At 42.0% G+C, this 12,377-nt stretch overlaps 1 protein-coding gene across 1 annotated transcript; it reads left to right on the top strand.

Annotated features, from left to right (window-relative positions):
- The first annotated feature begins 1,418 nt into the window (after positions 1 to 1,418).
- Positions 1,419 to 9,001, top strand: LOC132436330 (serpin B3-like). Its single transcript, XM_060029182.1, has 8 exons — positions 1,419 to 1,565; positions 2,291 to 2,480; positions 3,095 to 3,154; positions 4,534 to 4,659; positions 4,974 to 5,091; positions 6,204 to 6,346; positions 6,649 to 6,804; positions 8,390 to 9,001. Exons 1-8 carry the CDS (start codon positions 1,465 to 1,467, stop codon positions 8,798 to 8,800), a joined length of 1,305 nt encoding a protein of 434 aa, XP_059885165.1. The 5' UTR covers positions 1,419 to 1,464; the 3' UTR covers positions 8,801 to 9,001.
- The last annotated feature ends 3,376 nt before the right edge of the window (positions 9,002 to 12,377 follow it).

The following is a 12,377-nucleotide window of genomic DNA, read 5'->3' as shown; positions in this document are numbered from 1 at the left end:
AAATTCCAGCTGGATAGAGCAGTGTGAGGGAATGGAAGGTGAGCACAATTTGACACTCTCTCAGTCACACCCACAGAGGAAAACACCCCAATCCATTCCCCACTCAAAGCTCCTGGTGGTCTCTGGATGGAGCCCTAAAAGAGTGTCTGAACCCTAGCCTTCCCTCCTAGTGACTGAGGGGCCCACACAGGAGCATTTGGGGGACCCATTCCCACCACCTCACATTTTGTGGGAGGACATTATCTCTTTTGAAAGTTCAGAAGAAACAGGTTCTTTTCATTTAAACACAAGGAGTTATGTCACTAAAAGAACAGAGTCTGTCCACAGACTACCCTGTGGGGAGTGGATACACACACAGCTTCCTGAACCAGCTACCTGCCTGGATACCTCACCTGTGCAGTTCACTAACTTAGAAACCTGGGCTTCTGTTCAGCCACTCTGTGCCCCATTTCTGTCATCGGTGAAATGGGGAAAACAAAGGGATCTGCCTGAATAAGGTGTTAAAGAGGGAAATGAGTGAATACATACCCCCCTCAGTAAAAGTCAACAGTTTTTAATATTATTCTATGAGAATGCCATGCCCCTGAAGAGAGTACAGCTCCAGTGATAAGAGACTTAACCATGGCATTCAAAAGAACTCTTTTTCCTGCTTTTTTCTCACAGGCATTTGACACTGTTTTCAAGACCACGAATTTGAGGATGGCATAACGAATAGCAGGCTAACCAAGAAATGTCATAATTCTAGAGTTCAAACAGTTTATTTTTCTGATACATCTTTGTACAAAAAATTGGAATACTGCCACCAAAATGGCCCCTGTTTGGATCCATTGTCCTTCTCACTGAGAGCTGATTACACTGCAGGGAAATGAGCTTCCCACTGACCTTAGAAGTCATTGGCCATCTGGGATTGGCTGCAAGGGGCATGGGGGTCACAGGGGGGACCACAGCCAAGGTCCAGCCTTTAAGGGAAGGCAAATGATGCCTGTTCTGCACCTACTGCTAAGACACTTCACCAGTATCTCTTAAGCTGAGAATTGGAACTATTTTCCTGCTTATACAGAATAATTCTTAAGGAAATGGTCGGGTTGGAGAAGCCCTTTCAGAACATAAACTAGAAAATGTCAGCTTTTTAATTGTTGGTGTTAGAAGTGGTCTTAAAGACAATTCAACATGTAAGACAAGAAAGATATTTTAAGGGTTATTTCTGGTGGGGCGCAGTAGCTCAGGGCACGTGAAGAAGTTAGAATTTAACTTTATTCTCCTTGGCGCTAGAAAGGCACCTACATGCATTTCATATGAGCCAGTGATCGCAGATCACAATTTCTTCTGCAGGTGAAAAGGACGCATGAGAATAAAACAATAATCTTACGTTTACTCATAGAGGCTTCGTGCTCATGAAGCTGATGAGTAGCCTGGTGAAGAAATGAGAAGCTGCTTTACTTGAAATACCAGCTGCTGTGAAGGATGGGAGGCAGCAAGAGAGAGGTATATAGTCCAGACCTGACGATTCGCGGCACATCAGCTCACAGTCTGTCTGCCCACCTCTGCTTCCTTCAGGCTCACAGGTAAGTGCTTCCAGCAGCTCTGCTTTTCACTACGTGAATGCTTCCTGAAAATAATAACAATTATGTGTGTTACATTATTTATCTAATTTGTTTTGTCTGATTGTATTTTATTCTTTAGCCAGGACAAAGTAAAACAATTTTTCATTTCCTTTAATCTTTAGGTAATTTATTTATTTCCAAAAACCAAATGCTCCCTTAGGAGGAAGTGTGTTTGGGAGGGTAGGATCCCTCAAGAAAAAGGCATAGAGGTGCCTCATGAGAGATGGTGGGATGTTACACATCAATCTTTGTCTTTGATCTGTTATAATGCATTTTCTACCCAGTCTTAGTACAGCCAGTAAGGAAGAAAAGATAAAGATATTCTATTAGTTTTCACAAAAGTTTTCTTTTCCTATTTTTTTTTTTTTTGCCACACCACACGGCATGTGGGATCTTAGTTCCTTGACCAGGGATCGAACCTGCGCCATCCTGCATGGGAAGTGCACAGTCTTAACCACACTGCCAGGGAAGTCCCCACAAAAGTTTTCTTTAAATACTATTTCGATAGTCTTCTAATTATGAAGTGTATACATGTACATTGAAAAAAGCTTTAAAAGTAAAAGGAAGGAAGCTATAGTTTTCAGAATCCCACAACCCACATATAAGGCATTTTTTATGAAAATTTTATTACAGACTAACCTCCCTTTCAGTAAACTCATTATAAAATAAATTTGATGCTTCTGCAGGAGTTCCAGACTACATCAAGCCACCATGAGTTCACTCGAGGAAGGAATCATCCACTTTGCAGTCGACCTGTTCCAACAGATCAGACAATTAGAGAAGGGAAATATCTTCTATTCCCCTTTGAGTATCATGTCTGCCTTAGCCATGACTTCCTTGGGGGCCCGAGGAGACACCGCATCAGAAATCCAGAAGGTAGGTTTACATTTACATTTACCAGTTTGTCCTGGTTTCCCTGTTGGCTTCTGTGCAGATGATCACAGACCTGGCTGTCCCCAGGGGTAGCACAGGAAGCTGCAAACCTCCCCAGGACTGGGCGGGCACAGAGCTGTGGGAGCATATGCTCTCCCCCAGCTCTCCGCCCCATCTCTTCCCTGTGCCTAGACTTCCTTTGGGAGCTGGGATGAACCCTACAACTGCCCAGTGACCACAGGTGAGGCTTTAAATGGTAGAGTTCAGGTAGAAGTGGTGCGTTGACTAAAATCCATGGGAGACATCTTTACATGTTTGCTCAGCAATGAACGAAAAATGAATCAGGATTCTTTGAACTGGCTGGTGATCAACCAGCTTTGTGTTTTTCACACGCAGGTTGTGTTTTTCAAGGAGCCGGTGCTTGCACGGAACATTTCTTTGTTCTTTTTCTTTCTTTCTTTTTGGGTTTTTCTTTTTTTTGATTTGGCATTTTGTTTTGATTCTGTCTTTCCTTCCTTCTTTCTTTCTTTCTTCCTTCCTTCTTTTCTTTCTTTTCTATTTACTCTGGGGTACATAGATCTCTAAAGTCTCCTTGTCTCACTCCCCGTCTCCTCCAGGTCCTGCACGCGAATGCAATCGCAGAGAACACAGAAGGAGGAGGAGCTGCAAGAGATCCCGTGAGTCACAGAGCATTGGATCTAGGACATCACATATCCAAGAGGGTCGGAGTTTAAACTGGGACTTTCAGATAAACAGGGAAAAGCCAGTTTTTAGGGGACATCTTAAGCAAAATAGATTGGACAGAGTTGTTTCTCATATCATCTTATGTACTTATTTATTTTATATATTTGTTTTCTTGAAAGAAGAGTAGCATGTTCTTAAGAGCAGGGGTTCTGAAACCCAAAGGAGCTTCAAGCTGAAGAATGTTTTTTTTGCCATGCCATGCAGCTGGCAGGATCTCACTTCCCCAGCCAGGGCTTGAACACAGGCCACGGGAATGAAAGCCTGGAATCCTAACCACTAGGCCACCAGGGAACTCAGGAGCTTCAAATTGTGCTCTTCTGTTCAGGAATGGAGAACGTGGCAAAATACAACTGCTCTGAGCCACAATTTGACGTCATACAAATTAACTAGGAGCAATAAAACGTCTGCTACAAGACATGCAACTACATGTAAAACAGGACAAGAGTGCCTGGATGACAGAAACCCCCATAAACGTTATGTATTATTATTATTATAGAATAATAATAACTATAGTAATCACAATATGTTCCTAAAATTATATGATTTTAATTAACCCCTAAATTAGATTAAGAGCAATAAGCATATGATCAACTATATTTTGGAAAATGATGGAGTGAGAATTATGGTTGGTAGCCTAAATAGTCCAAAACTCTTAGTTAGCAAGTGGAAGGTTCTGGTTGAGATAAGCGTGAGTTGAAAAATTGGCTCTGTCTCCTTGGAGAAGTTTCTTAGTTCTCTGAACTCTCTTGTTTTCGTGTCAGTTGAACTAAAGACTTAGAGATGCTGATGTGCAGCTGTTGGCAGCGTACCAGAGAGACACTGCTCCTACTTCAGAGTGACTGGCATAGCGAACAGCCAAAGAGCACAGTCAAGGGGTCTTAGAAAGTAATCCCTCCAAGGAGTAAAACAGGGCTCCATGTCATAACATAGGGCAATATACAAATTTCATGTTCTCATACAGTCGATGACTGTTAGAGATGCACTATGGCTCTGGCTCTCAAGGAATTTAAGTTTTAGCTGGTCCCTAAACATTTGAGACAATTAAAACACAATCCAATAGTGGAATGGTGCTGCATCTCTAGTTCGAAAGAGAAAAGGCTGGAGTGTGTTAGAGCAGGAGGAAGAATTACCTGGAAGATTGAATGTAAGGATTATGAAGGGTATTTCTGGTAAAATACACCATATATGGGGAGATAGCAACAAATGTCATCCCTGGGGATACCAAACTCTAGGAACAGAGCTCACAGACCTATGGGGGTGTAGTGTTTACATACAATGAGAGTCTAATGAGCTCACTTTCTGGTGTTTGAAGGTTGAAAGGCCAGGAAATATTCATCATCAATTTCAAAAGCTTCTGACTGAGTTTAAGAAACCCACTGCCTATGAGCTGAACGTAGCCAACAGGCTCTATGGAGAAAAGACTGTTCTGTTTCTTCAGGTAAGTTTCATGACCTGTCACACCTTTGGTCTGCATCCTGGGTCCACTGATCCCATCTCCTAATGGGGGAGGGGGAGGCAGAGGAGCCTGGCTGACCCACATGGGGAGCATTTGCCCTGGGGGCATTCAGCTCCTGCCCCGCGACGCCCCCCACTAGAGTGTCCCAGAGCCTGACAACCCACCGGGGAAGTGGGCGTAAGGATTGTTTCAGGTACTCTGTTTGGTCATTACTGAACACAGTTTAATCTGGGAATACCTACATAGTTACTGACAAATTACTCTTAATCCCTCCTTTCTTCCTGCCCATGTCATAGGCATACATGGATAATGTTGAGAAATTTTACCTAGCCAGTGTGGAATCTGCTGATTTTGTCAATGCTGCAGAAGAAAGTCGGAAGATGATTAATTCCTGGGTGGAAAGCCAAACTAATAGTAGGTTATGGGAGAGTCACTCCTTCAAAATCACTGTAGATTCTCCGCTGTGTGTGAGCGCTGTGCTGGACACTGCATGGGGTGCCAGGAGCCGGGGTGAGATGAGATTGCAGGGGATGGAGGCGGGCACTGCAGAGGGTGGAATGGTCCACGTCAGTGTGGAGAGAAACAAGGGGAGCCCGGGAGGGATCCCAGGACCAGCTACCTGGAAACTCAGCTGAGTCTGTGGATGACAGTATCTCTATGGATCCCAACTCTCTGCTCAAACTTCAGGTTGATTCGCATTTTTTCTTTAAATTAGAGGCTTAACGTCTGGATTATGATCCCTAAGAGATAATATTAATAGGGTTCCCTTATCCTTTGTTAACTGGGAGACGAGCCACTCTCCTGCCAACCACCCTTCTTGCCACCTGCAGCAGGAGCTGCCTGACCACTTCCCCATCCCCGCATCCTGCAGGGATGGCCACAGTCGTCCTCCCCAACCACGGAAGGCGGCTGGATGATGTCTCCATTCTATGAATAATATCCTACCTCCCGTCCTAAATACAGGCCAAACCTACAGCAACTCAACATGGCAAATGAAGACAAAGACACCCCGGGACATGGTGTCTGAGTCCATGTTTTCGATTCTAGCGTTCATGTCATTTGTCCTAAAGAACATTCAGGCCCATTCCCTCTGAGTGGTGAGTTCAAGTTTCAAAAAATAGAAAGCAAAGAAGAAAGTGAAGAAGAAAAGAAGAATAGAAGGAAGGATGGAGGTAACAGGGGAGGGTGGTAGTAATTGAGGGGACAGAGAGGGTGGTAGGAAGGGAGGGAGAAAACTGACCAGTGGAAAGATCAGCTGAAATCAGTCCATCAGAATTCAGTGTGAGATGACTGATGTCACCCCAGAGACCAAACACGTTCCCAGTCAGAAGAAGGGGTGTCTGCATGAGGGCGACTCCATCAGGCTGGCGCCGTGAGGAAAGCTTCACCTTGTGAACAATCGGGCACAGAGTCCCTAATGTGGTGATTTGTGTGAATATTTAATCGTCACTTGTAACTTTCAAAGCATCTTCCAGACAAACCACTTGTGCCTTTCATGACAAACCTTTGGTTTTCTTTCTTTGCAGAAAAAATCAAGGATTTCTTTCCCAAAGGCTCTCTTAATAGATGGACCGTTCTTGTTCTGGTGAACGCAGTCTATTTCAAAGGGAAGTGGCAGAAGGAATTTGAGAAAGAAAAAACTGGGGAGGAAAAATTTTGGCTGAGCAAGGTATTGTCTATAAATTATGTATATCACATAACATAGCTACACATTCAGTGTGAAATGTAAATATCTAGTGATTAATATAGAGCTGCTGTGGGTAGAAGATAGAATTTGTCAAGGCTTATTTTCTTGTCTTTTTTTTTTTTAACTTTATTTAGTTGGGATTCCTTGAAGAAACTCTTGTCTCTAATTCACAGATTTCCGAGATCATCTCTTAGAAGGAGGATGTATTTGGTATTACGATAATATTACCTTTCTTTTTGACTTATGCTCACTTCGCATTTTCTTGCCACATGACTTTATTGCAGGATACAAGCAAACCTGTGCAGATGATGAAACAAACCGACCTTTTCAATTTCACGTCACTGGAGGACATGCAAGTCAAGATCCTGGAAATACCGTACAAAGGCCGAGAGCTAAGCATGTTTCTGCTGCTGCCCAATGACGTGGATGGTCTGCAGCAGGTAAAAGCTGGCACCCCCAATGCTGCCTACTCTTGCTTAAATTCCTAGTGAGACACTGCTCTGTGGGCTGCTCACAGACTGGTGCTAGTGGCTGGCAGAGCTCAAGCACACAACAAAACAATAAAACCGATACCTTAGGTGTCACGGTATGACACGAATAGTGTTTCTGTACATCACAGGTCACGTTAATATTCTGATGAAACTATGGAATGTCAGTTCACAAAAAATATATACCTAGATACACACATAACTATTTTGCAACCATACGAACCTCTGATATATTCCAGTCCACCCATTTGAAGACAAGGAGATTAACACGCATACATAGGGGACACATAGAAATATTTGCAAGTTCACTCACAAGTAAAATAAGGAAATTAAAAAAAAAAGCGGTTACATATTGCCCACTAATTCACAGTGCTTTTGTAGACGGTGGACAAATAGCTTTATCTTGATGCCCACTTTTAAATTTTGAAGTATTTTGTCCCTAAGTGCTCAGAATGGACCAAAGGCTCATTCAGAGCCTCGTTGCTAAGATTTCAAAAAAGGGGGGGATTAGAGAATTTTCCTGTTAGCATAGTTATAATAAAGTTAACATGTAAAAATATCAATAACAATATTTGGCATAAAAGGGCATTCCATAAAAGGCCATAAGCCGTTACTATAATAGTCGATGATGATGCGGAAGCGGCAGTAAACTCGCCACACTCAAAATACATATCTCGTAACACTGGAAACTGGAAATCCTTAGGGAAAGCAATACGGCAATAAATGTGAAGAGTCATCAGAATATTTCTGCTTCAGCTCGAAATTCCCCATTATCAATGACATTGGGAATCTCAGTCCTAGGATTTTATCCTATAACAACAAGTCTAAACAAGGGAAAAGCTTTTGGACAGAAGTGGCTCAAAATAATGAAAAATTTTAAATGAGGAAAAATACATGTTAGTATTACCTTAGATTAGGTTAGGGACTGACATGCAGTGAATGCTTAAAAGATATTAAGTAAAGATATATATACTGAATATCAATTTAATGGTAGTATTATGTAACAATGTAAACTTGATTAGAGAAACATATATCTATACAGGAAAAGTTTACAAATAAATGAAGCAAGAAAAAGGAATAAAAGTAGGCTATACGCTGTAAATGCACTATGTAAAAATTTATGGACGAAAGAACATTGACAAGAGGTTATTTGAAAGTGAAGCACGAAATAGAGAACGAGCCTAAGAAGTAGATAGCTCATCTTCTACAAATAATTTTATTTAACTATTCTGTTTCATATATGTGTGCATATATATATATCCATTTGTATAGATATTTATATATATGCATATATTATTAATGTGTACATATATACATAAAAATAGCAAAGCCACGAAAATATAAGAACATTTATTTGATTATATAATATATATTCAGGACTCTGTTAGTTTTACCTCCTCAGATAAAACCCTATCAACTGAATCTCCTGTATTTATGTTTTTACTGTTAAAGGATTTCCACGTTTCAATCCAACGTTAAGGGGGGGCTCCGTGCCCTCTGACAATCTTGCCAGTTGTTCCCTTTTTCATTGTTATAGCTTGAAGATCAGCTCACTGCTGAGAAGTTAATAGAGTGGACGAGCCCACAGAATATGAAAGAGCGTGCAATGGAGTTATACCTACCTCGGTTCAAAGTGGAGGAGACCTATGACCTCAAGCCCATGCTGAAAGCCCTGGGGATGGTGGACGCCTTCACTGAGGGGAAAGCCGACTTCTCAGGCATGAGCAGTGAACGAGAGCTGGTGGTGTCGGAAGTCTTCCACAAGTCCTTTGTGGAGGTGAATGAGGAGGGTACAGAGGCTGCAGGTGTGACTGGATCAGTAATCAGTGTAACATCAGTAGTACCTTCAGACAGTTTCCACTGTGACCACCCTTTCCTGTTCCTCATCAAGCACAACAAGACCAACAGCCTCCTCTTCTATGGCAGAGTCTCTTCCCCTGAGATGTGATTAGCCAGCGGCTACACTCGGGGCACATTCACAGAACTGTTCCTGAGCCTTGATTGCTGGAAGTAACAGGTTGTCTTTGATTCATTTTCCTTTCCAAACTCATAATCATCACTAAGCATGTACACTAAACCTACTGTATCTCCCCATGGTAACTCCCATGTGGACAAAATGTTCAAGATATAATAAAAGGATATTTCAACACTCTATCTTCACCTGAATTTGAAATAACATAGCTGCTGTTTCGAACATCGTATCTACTATTCAAACCTACTCACCTAGACACCCACATTTATTTGAATTTAAGTGATCTGTGGAACGCTTACATGCCAAAAAGTTTTCCTCTTATAAAACACATTATCAATAATACAGTACTTATTCATACTACTTGTTGCTTTTCCTTTTTTGCTTTCTTTCTTTTCAACAAAGTGCAAGTGGCCTGCCACACATAGGAGAGATAATTCGGAAATATAATAATTTATAAAAAGAAAAATTCAAAACAAGTGTAGAGCATGATGAGGCTGAAGAGGTAGACTGGTACCAGAGCATGAAAGGCTTTGAGTCCATGTTAGGAACTTTGTGTTTTATCTCTAAAGAAATGAAAAGACATTGTAGGTTTGTAACGAAAGTGGGGCCCGGCTGCTCACTGCTCAAAATCCAATAAAGAGGCCAGGTTGGTGGAAAGGAAAGTTTGCTTCAATTTGGACGCTGGCAACCAGGGGGGGAGGGCAGACCCCTGTCCAAAGGCCGACTCCCGCCCTGACAATCAGGGGGCAAGAGCTTTTATACCCAGAGGGAGGGGCTCCATGCAGAAACAGCTCTGATGACAGGCAGCTCTGACAGTCACCGTGAAACTGGTCATGAGGTGGTCTGACCTGTGTCATCTTGATTGTTTTAAGTACAGTTAGTCTTCAGTTCCAGGGTTGGTTTTTTCCCATTTCCTTGAGGTTCTCAGAATTGTGGCAGCTCATGTCACGGCTACAGTCCGGTCACCATGTAGTTAACTTCTTCCACCCGGTGTGGGTTTCAGTATCTATAATACAGCTCACAGGATACGGCTCAGAATATTATCTACAGCCCTTGAGAAGGAAATAAAAGTCCTTGACTTTGCTTAATGACTAAATTACTATCATTGGATCTCCTTTGTTTTCCTTTGTTTCTGCATGTTCTCACTTCTCTAATTAAACTTATTCTTTGGCTAAAGTTATTTCCACAGACAAAAAGCAGGCTGAGGACATGGGGGGAAGGACCATAGGGTCCTGCTTCATTTCAGGTTTTGTTTGTTTTCCAAAGGGGGATAGAGATCATATCTGCCACTTTAAAATATGTATCTGGTTATTATGATGTAAATGGGTGAGAGGAAAGAACAGCATGGATATAGTGAAATTACTAGTAAACCATTAGAATGTCAAGAGTGGAACTGAGATAAATATTTGCGGAGTAAAATTTGCCACTCCAAAATGTATCCTTTTGGCGTGAGGATTAATTTAGGCTAATAATTTTTAAGAAACAGAGGACCCAGGAAGACCCAGGAAGTCTTTCTTTTTATCTCCCACTTAGCTGCCTAAAGAGTTTAGATTAAGGGCCTGTTCCCACAACAGAGCTATCACCAGAGATACCTGCAGAGAATATGGGCGAGAGGTAGTGGGGAAGCTCGGCAGGGCCTGGAGATCAGTCCCCTCTGTGCCCATAGTCTCCGCCTGGCCCAGCAAACATGTTACCAAACATTTGCTTTTCCATCTCCATGTCAGCTGCATTTTTGAAGTCCCAAACCACTACACCCAACATCCTCTTTTGTCTTCTCTGAAGATGGTCTTTAAGGTGAGGTTTGGGGCCATTTTGTCAAGTTTCTCAGTCTTCCTGGGTCTCTCCCGTGTGCGGTGGAATAAAGTTTCTTCCTCCCTCACAGATAGTTAAGTGTGATAATTGTTTAGGAACTAAAATTCGTAGAATTTTGGTAACACATTATATATGGCAGAAATGAGAGATAGAACCCGAGACCTATGATGAAGTTTCTGGCCTAACCAACTGGTTGGATGGAAGAAGATTTCGTTTTGAGAGAAGAGATGATCCTCGGCTTGAGTTTGCACTTTGTAAACTTCCTTTTGAGACATCCAAATGGAGTTGTCTAGTAAGCACTTGAACCCATGAGTCTTGAGCTCATCTGCAGGACACGATCTGGAGCTTGAAATTTGTTATGCTTGTTGGGGAAGGAAAATACTTTCCTCTACACTCTATGTTCTTCTGACTGTTCTAAGAATTAAGTTGACAGAGACAGCTTAGCAGGAGAAAATCCAATATAATTACATACTTATGGGGACCCCATAGGAAAAATGAGACTCGAGGACAAATTAGTCAATTGAGGCTTATATGGCATCTGAGAGAAGGAAAAGCATGTAGGGGGCTGGGACTTCAAAGGGGAGGGAAAGATTTACAGGAAGATAGGGAAAAACAAATGCTTGGTAAACAAAAGTTTGCCATGCTATGCACAGACAATGGGACACAGAGAAGGCTTTGATCAAAAGGGCCTTGCTAAAAGGGAACCCTCTTGCACTGTTGGTGGGAATGTAAATTGATACAGCCACTGTGGAGAACAGTATGGAGGTTCCTTAAAAAACTACAAATAGAACTACCATATGACCCAGCAATCCCACTACTGGGCATATACCCTGAGAAAACCATAATTCAAAAAGAGTCATGTACCAAAATGTTCATTGCAGCTCTATTTACAATAACCAGGAGATGGAAACAACCTAAGTGTTCATCATCGGATGAATGGATAAAGAAGATGTGAACATATATACAATGGAATATTACTCAGCCATAAAAAGAAACGAAATTGAGCTATTTGTAATGAGGTGGATAGACCTAGAGTCTGTCAAACAGAGTGAAGTAAGTCAGAAAGAGAAAGACAAATACCGTATGCTAACACATATATATGGAATTTAAGAAAAAAAAATGTCATGAAGAACCTAGGGGTAAGACAGGAATAAAAAGACACAGACCTACTAGAGAATGGATTTGAGGATATGGGGAGGGGAAAGGGTAAACTGGGACGAAGTGAGAGAGTGGCATGGACATATATACACTACCAATTGTCAAATAGATAGCTAGTGGGAAGCAGCCGCATAGCACAGGGAGATCAGCTCGGTGCTTTGTGACCACCTAGAGGGGTGGGATAGGGAGGGTGGGAGGGCGGGGACATGGGGATATATGTATACATATAGCTGATTCACTTTGTTATACAGCAGAAACTAACCCACCATTGTAAAGCAATTATACTCCAATAAAGATGTAAAAAAAAAAAAAAAAGGGCCTTCTTTCCCCTCACGTCCCACCCCTGTCTACCATACCTGACTCATATTCATTGTACTTGACTCTCACTATAGCTCTCTTCCTGGGATTGGCCCCCTATCTAAATGCTTTTGGCAGTTAAGGGGGAGGATGTAAAAGCTCTTCCTGAGACTTTTGTTGCTTAAAAAAAAAAATTGTAAAATAATTTGTTTTTCCCTACATGCTCAACAGAAAATTTCCCAGTCCCAGGGGGACTTCCCTGGTGGTCCAGTGGTTAGGACTCCGT

This window comes from Delphinus delphis, chromosome 13 (genome assembly GCF_949987515.2).
Source record: "Delphinus delphis chromosome 13, mDelDel1.2, whole genome shotgun sequence".
Taxonomy (NCBI): domain Eukaryota; kingdom Metazoa; phylum Chordata; class Mammalia; order Artiodactyla; family Delphinidae; genus Delphinus; species Delphinus delphis.
This window is presented reverse-complemented; position numbering and strand designations above follow the sequence as displayed.

Coding starts and splice junctions, on each gene's coding strand:
- LOC132436330 (XM_060029182.1), top strand. CDS start 1,465: ATGGGAGGCAGCAAGAGAGAGGTATATAGTCCAGACCTGACGATTCGC. Junction 2,481..3,094: donor CCGCATCAGAAATCCAGAAG/GTAGGTTTACAT, acceptor CGTCTCCTCCAG/GTCCTGCACGCGAATGCAAT. Junction 6,347..6,648: donor AAAAATTTTGGCTGAGCAAG/GTATTGTCTATA, acceptor ACTTTATTGCAG/GATACAAGCAAACCTGTGCA.